The 13,388-nt window shown below is 34.5% G+C and overlaps 1 protein-coding gene across 1 annotated transcript; it reads right to left on the minus strand.

The window, feature by feature from the left end:
* Window positions 1-246: 246 nt before the first annotated feature.
* Window positions 247-3,161, minus strand: LOC127865516 (sushi, von Willebrand factor type A, EGF and pentraxin domain-containing protein 1-like). Its single transcript, XM_052405362.1, has 4 exons — window positions 2,954-3,161; window positions 1,777-1,900; window positions 958-1,535; window positions 247-763 (listed from the first exon to the last, which is right to left on the minus strand). Exons 1-4 carry the CDS (start codon window positions 3,150-3,152, stop codon window positions 465-467), a joined length of 1,200 nt encoding a protein of 399 aa, XP_052261322.1. The 5' UTR covers window positions 3,153-3,161; the 3' UTR covers window positions 247-464.
* Between the last annotated feature and the right edge of the window lie 10,227 nt (window positions 3,162-13,388).

Raw genomic sequence — 13,388 nt, forward strand, 5'->3', positions numbered from 1 at the left:
TGGAAAGTTATCTGGATTATGATAATCATTCAGCGGCGACAATCAGGGGTACGAATAAATAATTATTATTTCCTAAGCTCTTTATACAATTTATGCACTCTCGTTTTTAAACGTAATGGCTTAAATGGCCCATTCACACCATACAATTATGTTAGTGGTTTGAATAACCATATGACAGAGAACTCACCACACAACAGCATAATTAACAAGCATGCTGCTAGTTTTTTCACATTGTACCTTCCAATATGTATGGTCCATTCTTCATATAACTTGGTACGAACATATGTCCTAATGATTTCTAGGCCTAGTTTAAAATATGATAATGTTTATAATGTAAACATGGACGACGAACGACAAACGACAAATGACGGACGAAAGTTTTCCAAATGCATGTTTAAAAAAAATCTATGTAAATATTTCAAAATCAGACACATTTGAAAAGACGGAACGGTTGTGTCCCGTCTCTAGAAATAGAATCTAAAATCATGGATAAGCCTTGGCAAATCTGAGATTACCACCAGCAAAAACAGCCCGCCGATCAATCCCGAAGCAACGTAGCCGAATATGACGGAGACGGGTCTTTCGTCGCGTCGGCAGCTTAGCTTGCTGAGCGCCATAGTGGTGTTCCGTGCGTCTATCGAGGTGTTCCGTATCAAATGAGCTATTATCTGCTCCTGCGTCAGTCCCGTCCACGTCTTGTTGTAACAAATGCACGGCATGATGTAGAGATTCTTTGGTAAGCTTTCACTGCTGGTATCCTTAACTAAACGGTCAAATATCGCACTGATTTAATCGACTCAATCAGAAAATAGATTATTTTTCAGAAAAATACTACTTGATAAGTAGACTTACTGTTAAAGTTATCACTCGATCGCTATTTATATAACTAGATATACATTATTAACTTATAATTAATTATGTATTTTACTGATTCACGAATAGCATATTGATACGTACCTCGGCAGCTTGGTAAATTTGGTTCCCATTTGGACGACTCATTACACTTCAATAAAGTAGGACCAATTAATTTAAACCCAGGTATACAGTAAAAGTTTGCTGTTTGTCCAAATGTTGATCCTGTTGCAACTACAATGCCGTTTTCAATATTTTGCACCGGTCCACAATCAACTGGAGTGCAGTCGGTAAGAGAACCGTTCCATTTACCATTATCGGAACATACAATGTTGGCAGTGTTTTGGTTCGTGTACCCAGCTAAACACGATGCTGTTGCAATGCTACCGTACTGGGTTCCGGACGATAGGTTGTACAATCCATTTTGCAAATCGCCAAGCTGGCCGCAATCTATTATTTCACAGACTGGCTGTGTACCGATCCATTGTGAACTCGCATCGCATATCAGAGTGGAATCCCCGTTTGCTAATTGGAACCCGGCTTGACACTGGAGTGTCGCTGTGCTTCCAAGTGTGGTTCCCTGAGACAAAGTGTAGGAGCCGTTTAAAATCGGTGTCGGTAATCCACAATCAGCCACGCAATTCGGAGCAATTCCTGACCAAGTACTATTGCTTTGGCATTCCCTGAAAGAATATTACTCGCGCTCGAATTCATAATTGCAAAAGATCTTGAAATAAAAATGAAATGCTGAGATTAGAAGCTTTGTGTTTTGTGTTGGTATTAAACAGTTGACCACATTTTAAATAACAATAATCTTTACTTTACACTGACGGCAATAATTGGTCTTGATCACTCGACAATTGTATTCCATAATACAAAGAAATGAAAATAATTATTATTTCGGACACATCTATTAGTATATACCTCGTAAGGTCTCCGCTTTGATAGCTATTGTCTGGTTTACACGTGTATTTTGCAATGGCTCCGTGCGTAACACCACCTGTTACTGTTACAGCGTATTGCGATGTGTTCATCAACGGCATACAATCTGCACATTACAAGAAATTGGCCATTCATATCTCAATTTATTCTTGACCACTTTATCCGTTCAAACTTGACGTAAAGTCGCTTATTTTGTAAGTTGGGCATTACATATAGGAAAACGTAGATTGTATCAGAAAGACATATCATAAGAGACGGTACCGAAGCATCTTAGTACTAACCAACTACTACATAATTAAGCAAATAAAATAAAGCGAGTTACGATAACTGTTCGACGCCGCATTTATTTAGAATCGTAATAATAATTGTCGAGAAAGTATTCACTAAACAAACATAATAATGAATGCATATTTAAACGTAGGATATTATGCCTATATGCAAATGAAAATTCGAATGATGCAAGTTAATATCCGAAGGAAAAATGAGTGCAAGCACGAATGCTGAGTTATATGTCAAAACCACTTTTGTTACACCTTCTACTTCCCTAAGGGTTTTTATTAAAAGCAATTTAAATGGAACACGGTCACACAATTGTTATTTTTCTTTGTATAATAGCCAATGCACATTTTTTAAACGTCACACCTGGAATACATATACTTATATTTAAATATAAACGTGAAACATTATTGCTCTCTGTTTGTGTTTTTAACATCAAATTTACGATTTAACCTGTATAACAATCATTTAAAGGAGTAAAGTTGGTGACTAAATCACAACAGAATCTTATACGAGAAGTATCTCCTTGCTGCAACACGCGCAGTTTAGTGTCGTCATTGCGATTAAATTCATAACGTCTTTTGCTTTAATTCAGACAATGTTTTGTGTAATAATTGTCAGACATAACCAGGAGAAAACATGCCAAATGATGGGATAAATAGAATACCCGATTTGTATAAATAAATATTTTTTTAAGTTGTTATGCTAAACACCACAACGTGTTACACACGCAAACGCGAGTGATTTAAATGAATACGTCTCACTTATTATACCTTTCTCTGTGCAACATTGACGCAATATACCTTAGATTTGTTATGCACGTATTATTCAGCATAATGTCGTGCTTAACTGTTATGAAAAATAAGTACGGACAACAACGTACCTCTGAGACAGACGCGCTGATAAACAGTGTTTACACCGCCGGAGGTCAGCTTACAATTACCATCACATCCGTACTTGTAACAAATGTTTAAGGAATATACAAATGTGTAGCACAGGCTGTCGTCAAAGCATTCCCGAAAACAATGGCCAAGCGAGGAAGCATAGGTAGAAGAGTTGTACTGGGTCGCTCCTTCTATCATATGATTTGTGTAGCTATTTAAAGTAAACTCCAAACAAACTGAAACAGTATCAACAGATATAGTTAGTATATATAAGCGTTCCCCTACGTTATGTATCTGTAGTGTATGTAAGTAGTACACATACTCAAAATATCAAACGTCTTCAAAACACTGATATAGCTGACGAACAAATGCCAGGTTATTAAAAAGAACGACAAGGTTGTTTAACATGTACTGAGCATACGTCTTTTAGGTCAAATTGCGTTCATGTTATACTTTAGGAGTGTGTATATATCTGCTTAAAAAAAGAAAACAATGCGTTTAAAGCAGAGCGCGTGATGAAGTGACATGCGGGACACATCGTGAGTATATTTCTGTGCGTAGTGTTTTTCTGAAAGTGAATCATCCTTTGGTAGAAATAAATTATTATTTTAAATTTCCTCACGAATTTTCAGATTTAGAATCGTTTAAAGAAATTATTTTTTCGAAGACTTAGACTTAGAATACACAACCAATCTATTGAAGTTGACCTTTTACAGCCATGTTAACGGCTTCTTCTTGATGCGCATCCTAAATACATAACTAAATGGTTTTAAGTTTCCAATGGTTTGAATTACCCGTTGTATTTTCTTCTGTGTCTTGTCAACTACATTTGTTTTGTGCCTCATCGTTTGGCAAATAATTCCTTGCAATTAATTGCGAACCACTTGGTTTAAACAGATTTCAGTGCTTCTGATGAAGCTTTAGGTTTACTTTGAGTTTATTAAGAGGTTTTCTTTATCAACTACTAGATGTATTTGATACTTTATTACTTTAGTTTCATAATTGTGCTTAGAATAGGTACCATCCTGTGAATTTGATTCGTACCCACGAATTGGCAAGGTATTCGTCTGTTTTGTACATTTTCACATCGGTTTGAGAATCGGTTTCCTGGTATGAATAACGAATAATACAATATAAGGTTTAAGTGCAAAAAAGTTTTACCTTGTTCCTATTCGTTTGTTATAAAACATGTGAGTGTTTTTATCAGCAAATGGTATTGCCAATATCATAAACAATTTACATGCTGATATAAACAAACAAACATCATTTAAAATGGCTGTTATGTTTGAATTTTCCTCGGCATCTATTTATAAATTTCTAAACTTTGTAACAATATAAGATATGCCTGCTTTGAGATGAATTTAATAGAAATGTTTAACGAAATATTTAAAAAAAAAAAAACAACATAAAAGCTTTAATGACCCGGCCACAGAAATGTTTTTTGTTGCATGTATTGTCAAACAGTTGTAAAGGACAAAGCCACGGACGTGTCAACTAACTTATGTTTTTTCGTATTTTTAAACAAGCATAATACTATCTGCAATTTACAAACAACGAAGAGAATCATGAATCGACAGTTGCAAAATTATGTTTGATTGTGTATGTTGTGCAACGAAGAGAAATGGGCAGTAATTAATACGAATTTAACTATCATTTGAAAATAATACTTACCATCATTACAGGTTTCCCATGCCTGCCATCTCCCGGGTATATCATTAATGAAACGTGTGTTGGTTCGGTCATCAAATTTTCTGCAAATGGGTGTGTTGTAGAGAGCGTAGTGGACAGATTGATATTGTCTGACGGCGTTGTAACACGAGTCTTCACTGTAGCCCGTCAGTTGTACGGCGCTGAAATTTCCTCCGCAATTAAAACATTTCTGGACGTGCGTACAATTGTATCCGCTTCCGGATGTGATTCCCACTGAAAACATGTATACACAAAGAAAAGAAAATCATACTCGTCATACTGTAAGGAACATAAACGCAATAAGTGTCGGATTTACTTTTTAATGATAATATTTTGTAAAGATGTAATATTCCACACATGTAAGTCATTTTTATTAACAATTTTCAATACGTTTCAGAATAATACGCGATGGTACATTACAAAACAAAGTATAATTAATTTAGTATAACGAAAACAGACAAAACATTTGTTTCAAAGTACGAATGTGAAATTCCGCTTTACATGACCAAGCATACGCAAACACCAGAACGTTTAAGGTTGGCATGTTTCACGACAATAAAATTGTGTTCAAATGAACAGAAAACGTCATACAATTCCATCCATGCATAATTTGAACAATGTTTAAAGGGACACTGTTGATTTGTGTGTATGTGCTTAGTCTATGGATTTCTGAAGAAACAATAACGTGGATTTATTGTCAACTATGAATCTATTTTTAATACAACGTCTACAATACAATATTTAAGCTAATGTTGCGTCTTGAAAAGGTCAGTCCAAAGCATATGGGGTTTACATTGGTTGCTGGCTATCCTAACAGTATATTTGCATTGCCAGTCGCACGATAGTACGATGCTTCAACAATATACTTCATTTAATATGGTTCTTTGCATTTGGGAGCGTTTGGTTTACATAGTAAGAAATTGTTTTTAATTCATAAAACAATTTACAAAAAAATATCAAACTTAAGTAAAAAATTATATACTTTAAAACTAAAAGTTATTTTAATGTAATTAATGTGACACATACAAATTCGTAATTAATTTGGGACCATTAGGCAATTGAGTTAGATCAGCATTCTCGATAAGATTCGCTTTTTAAGACTTGAACGTTATTAATTAATTTTAGCTTAATATCCGAACTTGGACCTTTAAGATCGTTAAATGTAAAGAAAAAGCAACTTAATTATGTTGAAAAATAATTATACACCAATGAATATTTAATGGTAAGTTTCAATTTTCGAACGCCTTTTTGTTGTCATTACTTTTGAAGAGGTCTGATAGTTCATAATTAGTGAATGCACGATGAACTGGGGAGCAAAACGGAGTGTCATGTACTTAAACAAACAATCAAATGCAAATATGCTATACAATACAATGTTGACACATTTCAATTATAATTACCTTCGTTAGTACTAACATAAACTTTCGGCAAATACTAACGTACCATTATTTCGATAAATGAAGCATATATATCGTGTAGTCGATGTGTAAATACTCGTGTTGGTGTCGTTTATTTGTCGTTTTGATGTGTGTGTTGGTTTAAACGTCGCAAACTTTAGAACACGCCAACATAAAAAGTTCCTTATTTTGTCATTTCAGTGGGTATATTTGTCGACCTGGTGTATTGAAGTTTAACGCCCATTAAACACACCAAGACACCATGAGGATAAAGCAAAATTAGTTACCATACAACAGTACTATGTCAAGTGGACGGGTGCTAAGGATGACTTACAGTTGAGAATTATTCCAGCGAAGTAAAATTAGTTATTAAGGCTTTGAACAACTCTTCTGGCTTTTTAAATAAAATGGAGAAGTCCGCCTTCGATGCTATCAAAAGTACACAAATTTATTTGATTTTGTTAGATTATTGTATTTATGACTTTCATATCACAGTGCATTTTCGTATTATTTACATTAATTACATTTCATCATATAAAACAAAACATGTGTTCATTAGACTTCTCTCTGTGTAGCTTTATACAATTTCAGTATTATTTTACAGTTCTTTTCTTATTAAATAACAATTTTCTGACAAAAGTTTTGTCGAATTCAAGAGTAAATGTCGAATTCATAATCCTAAATGTTCCAATAAAAACCCAGTATTTGATCTGAACTATGCTTAAATGACATTCGGACAGGCGGTTTCCCTCAAATAAAAATTATATATCTCTAATTTAGGTAAGTCATGTGGTGAAAATATCGAACCTTGCGAATTAAATAAACTGAAGAGTTCTAGTTAAGCGCTGATATAAAAAGAGGTCATCAATGTATATAATGAAAATTACGTTAATCATTAAATTTATATTTAACAAAACTGTATTATTGCATTTTGCTACCACGTTCCACGAAATAAAGAACAGGGCAGTGCCTTCAACAAATTTGCACTCAAGAAAAGACAACAGACACGAGTAATACACATTGGAACATTAAACACTTTACAATCAGAGAAAACTTCACAATCCAAATGACCTTAGTCGACAGCTAACGAACGGTTCCAATCACGACAATACCTACATAACAAATCAAGAAGTGATTATTTTAAAAACAGTCTACATTTATCGTTACAGAGAAACCAAATACACGCCAACATGCTCAATACATGGTGATGATTGGTTTAAACAATAGAATGGTAAACTGCATCGCGTTTTTTTTTCTACAAAGCGTTAATATAAGCGTTTGTTTGCAATCAACTTAAATAAAGTGTTCTTAAGAACGTTCCTGTTGTCAGTGAATTATATGCCGTGTATTTCCTTTCGAACTAATGCATTTGAAAATTACATTTTATTTTTTAGAAAACTTACCACTGCCCTCCTTGTATCACAGTAGAGAAGAATACCCTTTCAAACGATTATTTGACAAATTTCAGCTTACTAGAACGTTTGGAGGCATTGGGATGGAACCCCGATCCTCGGCGCAGATCTAAAAATCCGAGGATCGTAGATTTGACACGGCACATTTTGTTGGCTTTTGTCATAAAATATGTTCTACGTTCATTCTCTTTCTACAACAATACCTAAAAGGAAGTTGTCGTTTACTGGCACGTTGATAATAAATGCAACAATACTAAATCTGACTTTTAAAAAGTCGTTATTTTACCCCTGGGTCGTTGCAAGGGAATTGGCTGTATTTGTCACAAAAAGGATGTGAAATCCAGTAACGGACTTAAGAGGTCACTATTAAAAGAATAATTAATCGTCAAAACTAATTAAACTATACAGATTATGATAACAAAAATATTGCAAAGAATAAATATATCAGGGTTGCTTTTGATCAAGACTGTAAGTTAAATTTAGGCATATAGCAATGTTTACATCACTTGAAAGCAGTTGTTAAGGACTATTTCGAGTGCAAAAAACCCATAAAATTGAACCCGATACCCCATATACGTCATCAAATTTAATACACACGCTTTGACATTGAGAAAAAACGAACAAACAAAACGACGCATAAACTGCATAATTTTTTTTAAATTTTTTTTATTCAATATAAAACATACAATGTAAATATGTGCATAAGCAAGAACAAAAGTGGTATAATACAACAGTAATAATGTCAAACACATATTATACATGATATGCTAGGATATACTGTTGTTTTTTTTTGGTTGCATGTGGTGTATGCTGTTATTTTTTAATGCAATAATCAATCATAAATTTCTTTATAATAAAAATTGACCTATAACCTAAATGTAGTTTCTTTATCATACAGTAGGATAAGTATCACATTACGCTATTGTTTTTGTGTACTCGAGGGTATCCGACCCTTCTTTGAAAGGCTTACACATCTCGGCAAGCCTCGCCATGTGAAACTTCTACTTGTCGAATATAGTCAAGTAAATAAAGACACTAACTCGAATGTATTACAAAACGGGTTTATTGCAAAACGGGTTGTAACATTGGTGCATAGTTATGTATTGTTTTGTAACCTGTTCATATTTGATGTTTTATTAGACAATGTATATCATAGTAGTCAGTCATTAATTTACCTATTTACATATCTGTACCAAATAATACGAGCTATTGTATAATTCAAAACGTGTCAAGTTTTCATCAACTACATGGATATAAGTTGATTGAAGCCTCGCTATTCGTTGATTATTATCTGCGTAAATCTTCTCATATGAATAAAGGTATCTTCTAAACTAAACCTTCAATTTTAATTTTAGGTTTTACCTTGTTTGTTCGTGCATTCTATTTATTAGATGTTTCATGTCAAAACAGTACGTAGGAAAAATTTCATTGTTGATTATTGTGCGTGTACTTATATGTCCAATGACAAACGCCAAGGAAAATATTCTAAGAAATAAACACAGTTATTATCATCATCGTCATCATCATCATCATCATCATCATCATCATCATCATCATCATCATCATCATCATCATCATCATCATCATCATCATCATCTTCATCATCATCATCATCATCATCATTATCATCCTCATCATCATCATCATCATCATCATCATCATCATCATCATCATCATCGTCAATCATAGCGCCTTGCGATCTTCGGTTTGCTTTTTGCAAATAAAGTTTCGAGCGTTGTGTTATGATGTATGCCTTTATTTAGTGTTCGTGTTGTGTGTAGTCGCCGTAATTACCGAATCTCATTTATTTCCAAACACAAAATCAAGATTTACAAAATACAAAATGCGTTTCTCACACAGCAAAATATGCAAACAGCAATGGGCATGGCGCATCGGATTTCTATACATTTCATAAATGTCAAAGTGTATATATTGAAACAGAAACTCTGGATACGTCATCAAATTTAATAGATACGCTTTGACATTGAGAAAAAAAAACGGACTAAATGTTTGAAACAGGATAGCTATTTGATAAATGAGTTTCGCTTTAACATTTTATTTATGATAGACGCTTGTTTGATACAAATAGTGTACAACGAAGGATAAATTTCACGGAAGAGGTATCCTTGAATTGCGTGCAATACTGCCAAACCCTTGGTTAAAATTACGTGTTTTAAGCGCTTGTAACTTGTTCATAATGGTGTTGGATTATTTTCTTTTTCTGCTTTGCCTCAAAGAAAATACAGTTGAGTGATTGTGGCCATTATTTATTGCTTTAGTAAACTAATCAATGTAAGCGCGATTTTGTCTGATTTTATTTTAATGGCGGCTTTCTGGCTCATTTGTTGCGAAAATACTGATTATGATATCCAATTTTTAGGCATATATATGGTATGTGAGAAAAACCTGGAAAACCATTGATGAAAAATGTAGCCGTCAAAAACTGCGAATTGTTTAGTTAACTGGTTCTTAAGACCACATGTGGTTAGCGTGTTGCTGTGATAATAATTAGTGAAAACATCATTTTAAATGATAAATAATCATATTATAACAAAAAATCAACTCTTCTGAAAAAAGTTCACTATGAAGTAAATATATAACAAGGTATCCAACTCGAAATCAACCGAAAAAAGGGTGCATCTGTAGAAATATAACAAGATACATACATTTCTAGAAAGGAAATTCATTTCTGCGTTGAATAAGACCAAGATCATGAAAATCGCCGCACAATTGATAATGTTATGGCTGTTCAAAGCGATGCACCCCGTTTTCGGGTGATTTTGAGATGGATACCTTGTTATATATAATTTGATATTGATTTTTTTTCCAGAAAAGTTTATGTTTCGTTATAATATGAGTATTTATCATTCAAAATGATTTTTTCACTAATTAATATCATAGCCACACGCTAATCACCTGTGCATTAGACTGGAACAATGTGAATCATAAATCGCGCATACAATAATCAACGGTAAAAGTTCTGGCAAAACATAACGTTTTAATTGGGAGACGGAAAACTACAACGGGCGAGGCATGGTATGGTATTGCGCAAGGGGGGGTTAGAGGGTTATGGTTAGGGTTTGGGTTAGTGTTAGGGGTCGGGTTAGGGTTTGGGTTAGCCTAAACCCAACCCTCACCCTAACCCGAACCCTAACACTAACCCTTACCCTAACCCTTTTTGGGGGTTATCACCCCTGACCATGCCTCGCCCGTTGTAGTTTTCCGTCTACCGTTTTAATTTACCTTCACATCAATGGTTCTGTCTCATGAAAAATATGACGAAATCTGACTCACGCGGTTTTCGAGCATAGAACTTAATAGAGTATAACGTCGAGACGTTGATTTCAGTTCTCTTCAGGTATCACAGCGCTCACATTGAACGATACTTACTGAAGTTGTGTTGGTGCGAAATTCAAGCATAATTTTATTTATACGCTCTTAACCCAAAATCCCAACGGCGTCACACAGGATATGTATGTATACTTTAACTGGGCTTAACTTATTTTTATTATTTCGCGTGTTGCCGATTTATATTGTATATTGTGTCATGTAAGGTACTCGAGGCAGGTTAAAGTCTTAACATTTTTAGTGATGGTGTACGTGTTGAAGAAATTGACAAACACCATGATAGTATAACATTTACACTGTGTAAAAGTATTAATTGTATTTGCTCTCTTTGACACGAAGGGCTCAATGTGAGCTATTGTTATCACATTATGTCCGGTTTTACAGTAAAATGTCAAATAATTGTATTCATTTAGTGATCGCCGTATTTGTGTTATTCCAAAACAAAAATGACACAGAAACATGAGTCAAATCACTCTTGATGCACCATTAAAACAATTATTATGTTATAGTTTTAGAACATAGTAAAGCGCAATACGCGTGTCTTTATCTTGAAAAATATCCAAAATATGTACATAATGCAAGTGACGATTTGATATTATACAAATAAAGGCGCGCAAGCTCAATCCCTGTACACCGAAATAGTGCACCTAAATTTTCTATACGAGCTGTACTTTGATGACGTAATTACAAAATGTGTGTGTGATGAGATTAGATCTATGCTCCGAAACGGTCAAATCTCTACGCGGAGGTCGACCAAACACATTGTTGTCTAGTGAAATCTATCAATGTGAGTTATCAGCAATTAAAAGATTGACGAGTAAAACCAATCGACATCTCTTCCTGACAGCTATAGGTTTAATTTGAGCTATAACTTACTTCGTTCGTGGTGAAGGAACAAGACGATTCCGCATGGAAGCTGTACCATATAATTTATGTTATGAAAATCACCGTATACAATGAAAGGGCAGTAACTCTATTTGGACATAAAGATACTTGATGAATACTTGCCATTATCTTCGTGATGCTAATAATAAAAAAAAATGCAGCAAAGTCTCCCTCTGGATGACCCGCGTCTGCAGAAGCCGGAGTCAATTTCAACACCATTTTGACATCTTTCTTTGCACGCACAGGGTTCAGCCGCTTAAACAGGATATAGAAAGCGAATGTTTCGCAAGTCATAGAGGCATATCGACGTTATAGTAAAACAATATAATTTTAATATCATATTTTTGTTTGTCGAATAACCATTGTTCAGGAGTATGAATGCGTAGAAAATAAAACACAAGTGCGAAGTATTTATACAGGTTAGAGAGTGTTATTCGGACGAAATATATGTATTTTCTGGGACTCATCGTTAATAATAGGAATATGTCATTAAAACTTTACTGATATATCCTGGGTCTGTTTTTTACAAGTGAATATGAACAAAACAGTTGTATCATGTGCGTATATAAGAGGTCCGTATTTGGTGTCAGTAAAGGGAAGTGATTTCACACTGTACAGGAATACTTTCAAGATATTTATATAACTTGAGTAAATGGATACAATTATATGGCGCATTTTATAATTTTCAGTTCTTGTTCAATTTCCCAGAATTCTTCCGACCGAATATTAAAACATTAGGTGTCACTCGTGTAAAAATTGACACCGAAGCCCAAATATCTCATGGTAGTAAATTGAATAAATAAGTAAATTTATTATTTGTATCACCGAAGATACTCATGCAAAAAATTGCCACAAGCAACTTCGAAAAAAATGAAGTACGTAGTTTGAAATGTCGCGCGTCATTTTGAATGCCGTGTGTCGTGTACCATGGGCTTAAATCGACAATCGACAATTGCCTGATATTTGCGCGATATTTTAACGCTCGTAATTTAAAATGTCGCATGTCGTATTGTGCGTCGCTTTGAATGGTACCTGTTACCGCATGAGGTCGAAACCTGACAATCAAAGCAACGACACGACTCGCGACATTTTACAATGATAACCGACACTTTAAGTCGACACTCAATTGTTGATGCTGCTTTTCATGTCAAATATAAGAAAGATCATTCGACAATAAAATGTTCAGATGTCATGCGTCGCCTTAAATTGTCGCTTGTCGTTTTAAATTTTCGAGTATTGTTTCACCAGACACATTGCATTACCACATTATTGCTGATCAAAGAGCCGCCTTGATTGTTAGCGTCGCGATGATAGGGCATTAATCTTTTGCTACTTGCAATTAGCAACGAGCCGGATGGTCATAGATGGCAACTGGGTTGTTCAACTAAAACAAAGACATAACACTATTTTGTGTAAAACCTAATTGATTTTTCCCGATTCTTGTTTATGCGGTAAACAAATAACTTTTAAATAAGCATGCACTTTGCCGGGCTTTTGAAACTTTCATCCATGTCTGTTGTAAAAGCCAACACAAAAAGAACCATGCAATTTACATAGCTAAGAAATTATAAAACAAACGTCAACTCACCTTCAGTAACCTATGGCAGAGTAAGCAGAACGACGCAGCATACAAGTATGAGCACCAGGACGAGATTGTTCATGGTTGAGCTGTAATATTACACCATAACGAATGACAGGGACAT

The sequence above is a fragment of the Dreissena polymorpha genome, chromosome 2 (assembly GCF_020536995.1).
Source record: "Dreissena polymorpha isolate Duluth1 chromosome 2, UMN_Dpol_1.0, whole genome shotgun sequence".
Classification (NCBI taxonomy): Eukaryota; Metazoa; Mollusca; class Bivalvia; order Myida; family Dreissenidae; genus Dreissena; species Dreissena polymorpha.

Bases quoted from the DNA above. Each gene is read 5' to 3' on its own strand.
- LOC127865516 (XM_052405362.1), bottom strand. From the start codon at position 3,152: ATGATAGAAGGAGCGACCCAGTACAACTCTTCTACCTATGCTTCCTCG. The intron at 1,901-2,953 runs GTACGTTGTTGT...TGTAATGTGCAG, and splicing joins TCAGCGCGTCTGTCTCAGAG to ATTGTATGCCGTTGATGAAC. The intron at 764-957 runs GTACGTATCAAT...TTGACCGTTTAG, and splicing joins AAATTTACCAAGCTGCCGAG to TTAAGGATACCAGCAGTGAA.